The 12,089-nt window shown below is 55.0% G+C and overlaps 1 protein-coding gene across 14 annotated transcripts in view; it reads right to left on the minus strand.

Annotated features, from left to right (window-relative positions):
- Positions 1-12,089, minus strand: part of MICAL3 (microtubule associated monooxygenase, calponin and LIM domain containing 3) — a 157,006-nt gene that overhangs the window by 47,745 nt on the left and 97,172 nt on the right. For 10 of the 14 annotated variants that reach the window (XM_059887146.1, XM_059887147.1, XM_059887148.1 and 7 more), the window contains exons 14-22: positions 11,703-11,815; positions 11,554-11,616; positions 10,956-11,129; positions 9,492-9,575; positions 6,851-6,949; positions 5,165-5,221; positions 3,082-3,189; positions 815-922; positions 181-367 (exon numbers count right to left, since the gene is read on the minus strand). In XM_059887146.1, coding sequence (XP_059743129.1) covers positions 181-367; positions 815-922; positions 3,082-3,189; positions 5,165-5,221; positions 6,851-6,949; positions 9,492-9,575; positions 10,956-11,129; positions 11,554-11,616; positions 11,703-11,815 — 993 coding nt within the window. The remainder of the gene's footprint in view (positions 1-180; positions 368-814; positions 923-3,081; positions 3,190-5,164; positions 5,222-6,850; positions 6,950-9,491; positions 9,576-10,955; positions 11,130-11,553; positions 11,617-11,702; positions 11,816-12,089) is intronic. The other 4 variants (XM_059887157.1, XM_059887156.1, XM_059887152.1 and 1 more) reach the window with 3 other exon arrangements.

The following is a 12,089-nucleotide window of genomic DNA, read 5'->3' on the forward strand; positions in this document are numbered from 1 at the left end:
GGGCAGGCGTTTAGGTAAACACATGCCCTTCTCTTCTCCATGGTCACCAAGTCATCTGTGACACTGCCTGGTGACTCTGTGGACGGGGTGGGAATGCTCACGAGAGGCAGAAAGAAAAGCATCTGTGTGAGCGAGCAGTGGGGGCCGTGTCCGGGTGCACCTCCGGCGCAGGGAGCTCACCGTCCTCGAGGGCGTAGGCATAGGCCGACAGGCGCAGGGTGGTGGCGCAGTGCTCGCACTTGAAGCAGCTCCGGTGGAAGAACTTGCCCTCGGCGCTCAGCCGCTCCATCACATAGACCCGCTTCTGGCAGAAATAGCAGGTGTCGCTGCCTCCCAAGTTCTGCGGGAACTCCTTCTTTATGGAGCCCTGGGGGACAGAGGCACAGGTCAGGGAGAGGTCTCCTAGCACTCCCCGGGTGCACGACCCTCACTAAGCGGCTCAGCCTGGGGACCAGAGCCTCGTGCCCACCCAGCACTCGGCACAGAGTCTGTTCTCTGCCATTTATTAGCGATCAAACCAAGTTCTTTCAACAGACTCTGATCTGAAGGTGCTCCTGTGGTTCTCCATGGACACAGGCTCCTGGACCCTAGAGCACTCACTAGGAGATTCTGTGTATGCCGTTCACACAACATTCTAAACAACAATTTCAGTCCTGAAAGGTCAGTTGCAAAATACAGACACCTCAGAAAAAAAAAAAAACCACACCACATGGCACATAGTGGCTGCGTATGTCACTAGAGCTACTTAGAGCGAAGCAGGCGTGCTCTCCAGAGCTGCCTTATCCAGACAGACAGTGCCCTTAGCGTATCTTACCAGTTCCTTCTTGTCTAGAAGGGTTTTGGGTTGTTCTTTCCTTTGAAGCTGATTGGCTATCTGCTCAGCCAATGAGCTCACTCCGCCCGTGTACATCTTTATATACTTCTATTGGTTGGAGATTGTAAAATGACCAGAAAGAAGGAAAATGAGAAGGAAATAAATAAATAAATTAAGAAGATGGCGGGGGGGGGGATGTTTGAAAGGTATAAAATGAACACAAGGTGCAGCAACAAACATGCCAACACAGTGCCCACGAGCAGGGGACAAGGTGTCAATGTCTACACGCTGGTGCCAGCACAGGCGGGGGCAGTGGCTGCAGGGACAGCGAAATTCAGGAGGGAGAACCTGGCCTCTCTCACGTCTCTGGATGAAGTGAAGGCGACGCGCAGGCGAGAGGACGGTGGATGTGAGCAGACAGCAGTGGGAAGGGCCTACGGCCCAGTGGCTCAAATTGCATACGAAGAACTCGAGGGGACCCCCCCACCCCGCCCAACCTCGTAGACAGCAGGCACCAGACAGCGGGCACATCCCTGGCCTGGGAGAGGGCTTGGGGTGCTGCTTCCTCATTTCCTGACAGAAAGACAGCAAGGCCAACTCTCCGCCTGGGTAACGTGTGTCCCCGGGGATGACGTCCCTCCTCACTGGTAACTGCTGCACTCAGAGCCTCTGTGCTGGGCATCAGAGGCCCTGGCTTTACCAGGAAGGACCTTCCTCTGCCCGTTGTCCCATGGAGAGTTCTGTGCTCCCCTGGGCCCTGAGGCCAAAGCTGTCCAGGCCGGCCAGGCCACTGCTGAAGCCGCTGCAGGAGTCTGCAGGGCTGCTGTGGAAGCCAGATGTGCTTCCATCCAGGAGGGGTCCTTCATTAAGTTGAAACAAGATAAAAGAAAAAAATCCAACCACCTCAATCCTTTTTCCAACAAAGCTGAAGAAGTCACAGGAGAAAACTACGCATTTCAATGGCAAGCCTTCTTGTGGAAACCCTGCTTTGAGCTCATCTGCAGGGAGTGAGGCCCAAGCCTCGCCTGCAGCCTGTGTGTGACACTCTCAGCAGCCATGTGTCTGCAGGCCTGAGGAGCCCTCTCTCTCATTCTGCACCCACAACATGCAGGAGGGCTGGGGATGCCAGCAACCCCGGCAGGCGGCCATATGGGAGGGAACCACCAGCCTGAGCACCAGCACATCCCGGCTGGGGTGAGGACCAGAGGAACGCTCCGGGGAAACGCTCCATGGACTACGAGGACAGCAGTGGCGCATCAAGCAGTTCCCAAGGTTCAGCTGGAGCTGAGGGCTCAATTATATTTTCAATTTAAAATAGGGAGATTTCCAAAGATTAGTGCCATTTGCTCATTAACTCACAGCTCATACCCATCGGTGGTCGAGAAACACAAGTGCTTCTTGGATCGAAGCCCTCTTTAGATAGAGACGTGAGGGAAGCGCAAGCCTGGAACAGACAGACACTCAGGTGCAGCCAAGCTAACCCCAGGGGCAGAGAACAGCACATCCCCTGCAGCAGACGAGTGAGCGCACAGACCAGACACCACGCTGAAGGCTGTGACACGGAGCAAGTTCGGGGTCATCCCGGCTCAGCCGGGACCCTGTGCTCCCATCAGAAACCAGCACCCTCAGCAAGCGCAGCCCAGGGCTGCCTGGCACAAAAGCACCTGCCACCTTCAGTTCTCTGTTTTTGAGCATGAACAGCAGACGGTTTTCCTCTCCCGACTCTCAAGAAACTGTTGCGATGTAGCTATCTCTGGACTGACGCTGTGGCCACCACACATGCACTCCATTCTGCACAGTCTGCCAGCAGCTCAGGAACAGGGACAGACAGAACAGGCCGAAGGCCCTGCCACCTGTCTGCAAACCCTGCACGTCTGGGTCAGCTCCATCGCAGGACCCAGCAGGGCTCATTCCTCACATGATTACAGTTCAAGAGGCACCTGGAATACTGGGTAGCCACCACTCCCTTTAGGAGATTTAATTACACTACAGTTCTTATTTTATAATGCATTAATAGGAAGGCACGTGGAGTTAAAAACGCTCTATCACTAACTGGTGTGGTTGGAACATGGCGAATGTGGGCCAAAGTGGACAGAACTTGCTGCAGTGAAGCGAGCAGCCACCTGAACTCAGCTGGACGCCTACCACCTTCACATGCATGACGAACACACACAGCTGGGTCCCTAAGGAGACAGGAAGGACGTCTGTGTGGGAGAAGAGAGTGGAGGCTGGAGAGGAAGCAGCTTTGCCCGACTGGGCCGAGCTACCTGTCGGAGGGAGTCGGAAGAGGGGGAAGCGGGGCGGCTGGCAGAGCGGAGGCTTAGAGAAAGCTCCCACTGATCGACCAAAAATCGACGAGAAGGCTCAGGCTCTGGCTATAAGATACAAGATGGAGAAAAAACCAAAGGAAATGTGAAATGAAAAGTCACACACTGTCCTGAACACAAGCAACTTGGCAGTTTCAGACCCATCTGGATTACAAATGCAGTAAAACAAAAACAAAAACAAAAACACTCAGTTCCAGAAGCAGCAATGGCTCATTCCAGGCGGTGTCCAGCCCACACGTCCTGTGCAACCTGCCGAGCCCTTCATGGCCTGAGCTGGAATCTCTCTTGGGCAGAGGGGATTCCACCAGCACAGCACTCTGCAAGCCTGATGTGGAGGGGACCACAGGGACAGCAGATCTGCACTGAAGCTCGCTCTTTGTACATAAAAGCCGGGAAAGTGGCTCCTCCTTCTTCTGGTGGGGCTGAGAGAAGCCAAGCTGACCCTGGAGCCAGCCCCCAACCCTCTGCAGTCCCCATGCAGCACGTGGAGCTAGGGGACCCAGCAGCCAGATTCTCCGGGCCCCAGCGAGAAGGGGCTGAGAACTCAGCAAGCAGTAACTGCTTCGTTTCCTGCAGGTTTGGGCTGAGATACCTGCGGGGTGCAGGGAAGAGGCACCGCTCGGCTCTGAGCTCCCCTACTTCAGCTCACACTAACTGCAAAGCTTCAGGTGTGATGGGGTGATGGAGAGTGTCATCAGCCTCTGCTTTAGAGGCTCAGATAGAAAAGACCAAACTCCCTGGACAGTAGAGAAGCAGGCGAATGCACAGCTGGATGGGGGTGGTGGAGGAACAGTCTGGCAGGGACATAAGCAGTGACCCTCGAGAGCATCTGGACGGGAACCCTGCACTGAGGAACCTGGAAACTGGCCCCGGGATGATAAAAGGAGCTTCCTGCCAACCTGACCGTTTTCCCCTGCGCCCCGCAGCCCCAAGCTTCTAGCTGCTGCTCTGTCCAGTCTCTCCTCTCATTCACCACTCTTCCCTCTGTTCCTGCTAAGGCTCTGCTTCAATCAAAATCATCGTGACCCCCCCTCAAATATGCATTCCCCAAAGCAGAGGGTTTGGCCCTGTTCAGTGAAAAGGCTGAGACTTCTTCTTGAGAGGAACCAGCCTGGGAAGAAGGATGAAAGAGGCTGGGCACATGCAGAGAGGCCATGGTCACACGGGTGACGTGGAAAGGCCACCCAGCCCCGCCTCCTGCCCCAGGGACCTGCTCCCGTTGCCCTGGTGACAGTACGAGACACAGAGCTACTGCTACTTTCCTGATGGGCCCGGGGGAGCCGAACTACTGCTCAGTCACGAGCACACTTCTCAGAGAGCAAAGGCAGAGGGAAGCCAAAAAAAGAGGAGAAGGCCCACATGAAATGAACAGCGAGAGCTGGTTCTCGCTCTGGCTGCAGAGAGGCATCCACTCAGGGATCAATTAAAGGGTAACGACAACCAAGACCGTTCCATAAAGTCAGCAGGCTTTTTACACGGGCATCTCTGCTACTCCTCAGATTATTCGATGGCCAGGTGTGACTGGCGGTCTGCCCCCTAGTTTCTCAGACAGAGGATCGACAGCTCCGCATCACAGACTCCGCTGTCACCTTCCTTCCCTGCCCTGTCCTCTTCATCCTTGAAAATTCCCCACGCTGGTAAGAGCTCTGGCTTCCTCGGGATTTCTACCTCGAGATCCCAGGCTCGCGGAAGAGCCAAGCAAATTCCTCCTGCTTCTGGAACCTGACCCTTGCCCTGGAGTCAAAGGCACGTATTTATGGGTGGGAAAGGGGGCTGAGGGCAGGAGGAAGAGGCCTTTCATAGAAGCACACATCTGAGGGTTCTTTTCTGGAGTGGACAGATGCTCTCCAGGAATGCTATTCCCATGGGTCATCACTGCTAGCAAAGAGTTCTGGCTCTTGGCTGGGTGACCAGAGTGCAAAAAGCAAGGGCCAGGGGCCACGCCCACCTCCCCCCTGCCCCCCGCCCTAGCGTGCCGCGTCTGTGTGGCTGCCAGCGTCCCATGCCATGGGCATGCTTTTACCCTTTCGTGCTGGGGGCTCTGCTTGCCACGGCTGTCGGCATCAAAATCCCTGTGTGTCTGTTGGCAACAAAGCAGAAACTTAAGCTCCATCCAAACTCTCTATCTGGACCTACTGAGTGACAGTGCAACAGAGTCAGAGTTCATTTCAACACACATCCTGCGGCCTGCTGCCCCCAGCAACCACAACCCCATCCACTTCAAACCCCCATCACCCAAGGACAACTCCCAGCACAGCTGTCCTCCTACAAGCCAGCCACATGGATAAAGGGCTACGGTTAGTACAAAGGTGGAGCAGACACGTTTCTTCCACAGAGCAGCACACGGCCAGGCGTTCAATGGGAGGTTAACAGGAGAGGCAGGTTAGAGGGGCGAAGCTTTCCACAACAAGACATTAGGAAGGAAAGGTGGGGAGGTGGAAATCGGCTGGAGTAAATGACCATGACAACAGTCCACAGGAAACTCCAGGGTGGGGCATGGTCCCTGAACAGGATCACAGGACAGGGTGAAGAGAACAAAGAGCTGTGCACGGAAGGACAGGCCCGGTACACAGGCCCCTGCTGTCCTGAGGAGCACTCATGGGGCTGTGGAGGCCTCTGGTCACTCTGGATAACCCAGGATTCACTGTATGGCCCTGTGCCTGTGCAAAACTGACCCAAAGCTTCCAAGTTTCTCTGGAGCCCATGAGCAAGTGGGTCCCTGAGGGCTGGATGAGGCCAGGACTCAGGCTCCAGAGTCACACACTCGGGCTCAGCTCTTAGATCACTGTTCACTGCGTGACCTGGCCTCCTGACCCTCCGCCTTTGTCTCCTCAGCTATAAGAGGTTGACGCTAACGGGACCTGCCTTATAGGTTTATTGTGAGAAGAGACTGAGACGACACAGGAAAGCGCTCAGAACTCTGCCTGGCTCACAGGAAACGCCTGTGGTTGTTCTCTGACACGGACAGGGCCCAGGGCAGTCACAGCCCCACAAGGGCTCAGGGTCCAGACCCAGGGACATCGGCTGGGCCTGCTCATCAGACACAGCAGAGGGTCACCTCCTGAACAGGCTACCATAGCTAAGGAAATGTCTTTCCATAGATCCTGCCTTTCTTTAAAATCACTGTTTTATTTTACAGGGACGTGCAACACAAGTCAAAAACACTGTTCTGTAACGCACTTTCAGTGGGCGTGCTGGCCACAAACACATGTGTGGCCCACTTGCCATGAAGCAGTTCTCCAGTGTCTGCCTGGAGAGCGAGAGGGGTGGATGGAAGGGCAGCCATTTGTTGGCAAAAGCCAGGTAAACAGGAGGCAGGCTCGCAAAATCCAAAGGAACCAAACTCATAAAGTGAAGCCTTAGAAAAAGCTTCCAAAGTCCAAAAGCTTCCAAAGTCCACCTGAACTGAGTCTCCCTGGGCAGCAAGACCAACATGGCTGACTCCAGCAGGGCTGCATGAAAGTGTGCGCAGGCTGTCAGACCTTGTGTCTGGGTCAGTGTAGTTTAAAGTTTAGTTTACAGCTGCACAGTCATCTTCTTATGATACAGGACTAGATTAAACCACCCAGGGTTTGACCGTACAATTGCTACCCTGAGGTGCACCAGTACCGGTCACCACGGAAACAGGGGGACTCTGACTTGGTCTCCACCCTAGCCACCCACACAGGCAGGCAGGCACACAGGAGGCAGAGCATGCAGAGGGGGTCACCTGCTGGCCGCCATGTGCCCGACAGGGAGGCGGAGTAGGGGGAGGAGAGAGGGTGATCACTTTTTTGGGGCAGGTCCGAGAACGCTCCTTGTCCCGTCGCTTTTACACCAACAGACACAAACAGAGAGAACACAGGTGAAAAGACGGCCACATTGAGGCTGGTTCTGGAAGGACGAGAGGCTCCTGCCAAAGGCATCCTGAGACCCCTCCCCGACCCGGTGCCTCCGTCAGCACAAACCCGTGTCTTCAGGGAGCGCCCGCCCCGCCTGCCGTCAGCCTCTGGTTGGAGGCGCACTGTCTGCAGATCTGAGTCTCGTGCAGCCGCTGTGGGCTCAGGACCTACAGTGCAGCACTTTCTAAATCCCACAGACCTGGACCACATTCTTCTTTGTTGGTTTATCAAGAAAGTTGGGGGCAGAAGAGAGGGGCCCAGGACATACCCTCACTCACACTCGAAAGGTTCTGGGAGATGACCAAGGAAACACAGGAAAGAGCAGGAGACAGGAGACAAAAAGAGCACCTCTGCCAACTGACACTGCAGTGTCCGCAGACCACTTCCCCAGATGCCCCTTTCCACGGCGTCCACTTCCTGGGGGGCTGTCTCTAGCGTAGGACCCTTTGGTGCTTAACAAACCACCAGCTTCCTAGGTCAGAGGGGCCTCAGCTTCCTCTCGCCCAGACCGACGTGTGGGGTGTTGCTTGCAAAGCCTGGGAGCGGGGAGGCAGGGACACCACTCCTGTCTGCACCCCCAACCCCCCAAAGGAGTCCTCCCGTGTCCCCATTTGTGTGGCGCCTGGCAGTGTTCTCTCCCTCAGGGACTAGGTGTAAGGCTCGTGACACCCCCCAGTCAGTGCTGGGGATGTGTCATCCGGGACGCGATGCATCCATGAGGGCATGAACTGGGGTCCCGGCCCCCACAGCGGGGAGGCTGACAGTTCTGCTTCACACAACACACAGCACAGGTCTGACGCTGCAGAGACCCGCCTGCGCCTTCTAACCCGCATCTCCGCTGCCCCTTCCCAGACCAGACTTCACTGTAAGGGTTCTGTTCTGCCTTGAGAAGCTGGCAGTACGTACTCAACTCCACTGACCGCGACCACAGACCACCCGGATGTGTGCAGGCAGCACCCGCACGGGCTGAGGCTCCAGGCGCCCCTGCAGCCTGGCGGAGTCCCTGCCCTGGACCGCTCCAGGATGTGCCACTCAAGGCCATCTCTTCACCCAGAGACTCCTGTCTCAGGCCACCTCTGTGACGAGTGTAAGAACCTGGCAAAGTAGCTCATCTTCCCTTTCAGAGATCCTCCATTAAAGACTGATCTTTAAATCAAAGGGTCTACTCAAGGCGAAGGGTAAGTCAGTAAAACAGAAATCAATTGCTAACGAGTTTTTCTCAGAAGACCACCCTTCCCCAGGCACATGAAGAGGCAGCTTGGCTTTGTGGTGAGTCTGGACTCTGCTCAGAAGCTTCCATTTCAGCCTCACAGGCCTGCCTTTTGTGCATATTCTTAAAAGAAAGGTTAACAAAGAAACAATCTGCCCTAAAAGTCATTAAACTAAACCTAACTCACCACCCCCCAGCACTTCCCAGCACAGGAGGGCACCATGGCCACACAGCGACCACCGCTCAGAACCCCAGTCCTCAGTGATTCCGAACCACGAGTCAGCACACCCAGGCCGCACTCCTGACGCAGGAGGGACGGAGCAGAGGCCTCCCGTGGCCGGCGGGCTTCCTGTGACTGCCAGGCGCCACCTCCTCTCTCTCTGCCCCACTCTACCATGTAGAAGTCGCTCTACAGGAGATTCTGCAGAGATTTCAGTGAAAATTTCTAAAAAGGATATTCTAAATGTAGCAAAAACACCAATAAAGCCTACAGATCCATGTCCATGGTTTGAAACAAGGAAAACAAACCATAGTTTGAAACTATTACCTGGATAACATTTTCCTGTTTAACAGGAAAGGCCCACTGCCCCGAGCCCCAAACTCAGGATGGTCCTCCAGGGGTCATGCAGACATGAGTCAGCTAAAGGTCAACTTGGGTTTAAAGGTTATAAGAGCAAAACCCCAAAGACTCTGGAACCTCACCACGCAGTCCCAGCTGGTTTCAACACTAAACAAACAGCTCAGCCTGCTCACTGGATTCCCAAAACCGAAGGGGTTATAGAGGTCATGTGATACTCTTAGTGAAAGTGAAAGCTGCTCAGTTGTGTCTGACTCTTTGTGACCCCATGGACTATACAGTCCATGGAATTCTCCAGGCCAGAATACTGGAGTGGGTAGCCTTTCCCTTCTCCAGGGGATCTCCCCAACCCAGGGATCGAACCCAGTTCTCTCAAATTGCAGGCGGATTCTTTACTAGCTGAGCCAAAAGGGAAGCCAAATAATACTGGAGTGGGTCACGTATCCCTTCTCCAGCAGATCTTCCCGACCCAGGGATCAAACCAGGGTCTCCTGCATTGCAGGCAGATTCTTTACCAACTGAGCTATTAGGGACGCCTGATACTGTCCGTACTCTCTGTTAGATCTTCCTGGAGTCTACTCAAATGCGCACAGATCCCTACCCGGGGCTCCAGTGAGGCCTCCACCCAGCTGGCTCAGAGGAGGAGCGGGTGGGAAGGCCTGGGCCCGGGCAGTTCCTTTACCTGTTTCCACTGGGGGGTGGGAGCAGAGCGACCCTGCTCGGGCAGGCAGCTGGACGGCTGGCTGACCCCACGCTCCTGTGTCGGCTGTGACACACAGGCCAGTGTGGGGAGGGACACCACATGGAGAAAAAAAAAAAACAAAAAAAACACACATTAAGGTAGAAGACACAAAGATAACCCTCACAGCAGACAGACACACATCTAAGAACTGAAGAAGGGCTCAGAGAATTAATTCTACAAAGTTACAGTTATAAAGAAAAATATGTAGGTTACACTTGTGAAAAAAAAACAAACCCTCAACTAGGTCAAAAACAAATGCAAAGGAGTAGACAGACAGAGCTGTAATTCTGAGTATCCTTTTCCCAAGCTCACTGCTCTGAGCCTAAACCACTAACTGCCACTTGGAAAATGAGGCGTGCATCTCGAGGACAAACTTCCTCTGGCAGACAGCATCCCATGTTCCCGAGGTGGGACGGGGCCTGGGCTGCAGGCTCCTCAGCACGGACGCCTGAGGCGTGAGGATCTGAGCGAGCACCAGGCGTGAGAAGACGTTCAGGTGGTGGGCCCGGCCTGGTCCACAGGAACAGGGGCTGATGACGTGGAGGAGGTGAAGAGGAGACGCGCGCTTAAGCACCAGGGGTCTGGGAAGAAGCTTTCGGTGTGGACCGCACTATGCCAGCACCTCCTCTCATGAGAAGCCAGAGTGACTTCTGGACGAGCAAGAGGAGAGACGAGACGGGACAGACATCGCCGGCCAGCCCTCAGCAGGACTCGGGGGAGTGAGGTCAGTCCACAGAGTGTCTTGACAACACGCCCACTCTTGACCTCGCCAAGGACAGTCTAATAAGGCAGCTCTGTCAGCAGAGTGTTCACCTCCATGCTTATCATCAGCGATGAGAAACAAGTCAACACTCAGCACCAGAAGAAGGGTTAAGAAAGGTGTAGAGTGCACACTTTGGAAGAGACTCGTAAGGAGTTCAGAACATGGAAATATTGCCCAAAGTTACGGGAAGAAAGCAGAACAGAAAAGTGTACAACAATGACCTCAACTATGGAAACGAAGACGCACTGAGGAAAGACCCGAAAGAGACACGGCAAAACATCAGTAACACTATAGGGGCCTTAATTACCAACGTTATTCTTTTCAGCATTTTCCTCAATAAGCAGAAGCAGAGGTTTCTGTGACTGAGGTTGATCAGGGCAAGCGCTGGTTTATTACTCATATATGTATGCGTGTGCACACACACCTACGTGCAGAGACTGAGATCCCACCACACTGCAAAGGGCCCGGGTGGGCGTCTGTCACAGACACCTGAGACCTGCCTGGTGACGCAATAACCCTTGTCCCTCCCCACACAGACGCCGCCTCGAGTCCAGAGCCCTCGGGGGGTCTGGGACATTCCCCATCTCACCAGCCCCCTCCTCTGAGGTCAGACCAGGTCCTGGCGGGTGAGTGGGGCCTACCTGTCTCCTCACACCCACAGACTGTGGAGGCGCGTTCTCCTCAAACTTGGCCAGCAGCTGGGTTGCCATGTACTTCACTTTGTTCTGGTTGCCGAGGGCCACGTCCATCCTCCGGTCGGTCAGCGTGCTCACCAGGGTGGGCCTTGCTCCTCTGTGGCCCCGGGGCGTGTCCTCCTGAGGAACATGGGCCCCGAGAGCCGCCTGTGTCAGAGCAGCCCCCCTGCCCCCCCGGGCCTGGCGCGATGGCTGGTCTCAAGGTTAGAGCGCTCCTTGCGGTTCTCATCTCAAGATGGACTCAGGGCGGGGGCAGCAATGAAGAGGCGCTCCGGCTTTTGCTGGTGTGGCCACATCCCGGGAAGGCCCCTTGCCCTTCACCATGTGTGTGACCCCACAGAGAAAGGAAGGCTACATGCACACGAGTGTGCTCCGGGAATACTCTCCAGAGAACAGAGGCACAAGGCCACAGGAAACATCCATGCCCACCCTCCTCACGTGGATGAACTGGAAAGATCCAGCAATACCAACTCGGACATTGGGGGATTAAGCCAGGAAGAGGCATACTACAGTTGCTCCAGCAAATCCCAGGCATTTCTCTCACCTCCTCTGACTGGCTGGTCTTTCTCCTCTTCCCAGCACCATCCAAGTCTTTTTCCTTCTTGTCCTGCACCAAGAACAGAGGGAAACCACGTTCCTTCACTCTGCACCTCACCTCTAGCTCTGCAGCTGGAGGAAATCCCATCCGCTTACCTTGGGGGAGCGCTTCCGAGAAATAGTCTGCCCGAGTTTGCTCAGGAAGGAGATGGGGGACTTGGTGCTGGCTATTAGGACAGCCCTCTCCTCCGCATTCAGGTCTGAGGCGTCTGAGGGCAGAAATCAGCAGTGTTCAAGGACAGCCCCGAGGGCGCCTCCCCGCAGGAGGGCCAGGGCGCTCTGAACCTAGCAAGAACGCCCGAGAAAACGCACACAGAGGCCTGCACGCGAGACCTTCTCTTCTCCATGCACACAAACAGGACCAATACTTGCTCCGATCAATTTCAGTCACAAAACCCTCCGCTTCTGCTTTTCAAAAACTGCAATCTGCCTGTGCGTGTGGGTCACAGCAGAGTGCCAAAGCCTCACTTTGAGGATAAAAAG

This window comes from Bos taurus, chromosome 5 (assembly GCF_002263795.3).
Source record: "Bos taurus isolate L1 Dominette 01449 registration number 42190680 breed Hereford chromosome 5, ARS-UCD2.0, whole genome shotgun sequence".
NCBI classification, from domain to species: domain Eukaryota; kingdom Metazoa; phylum Chordata; class Mammalia; order Artiodactyla; family Bovidae; genus Bos; species Bos taurus.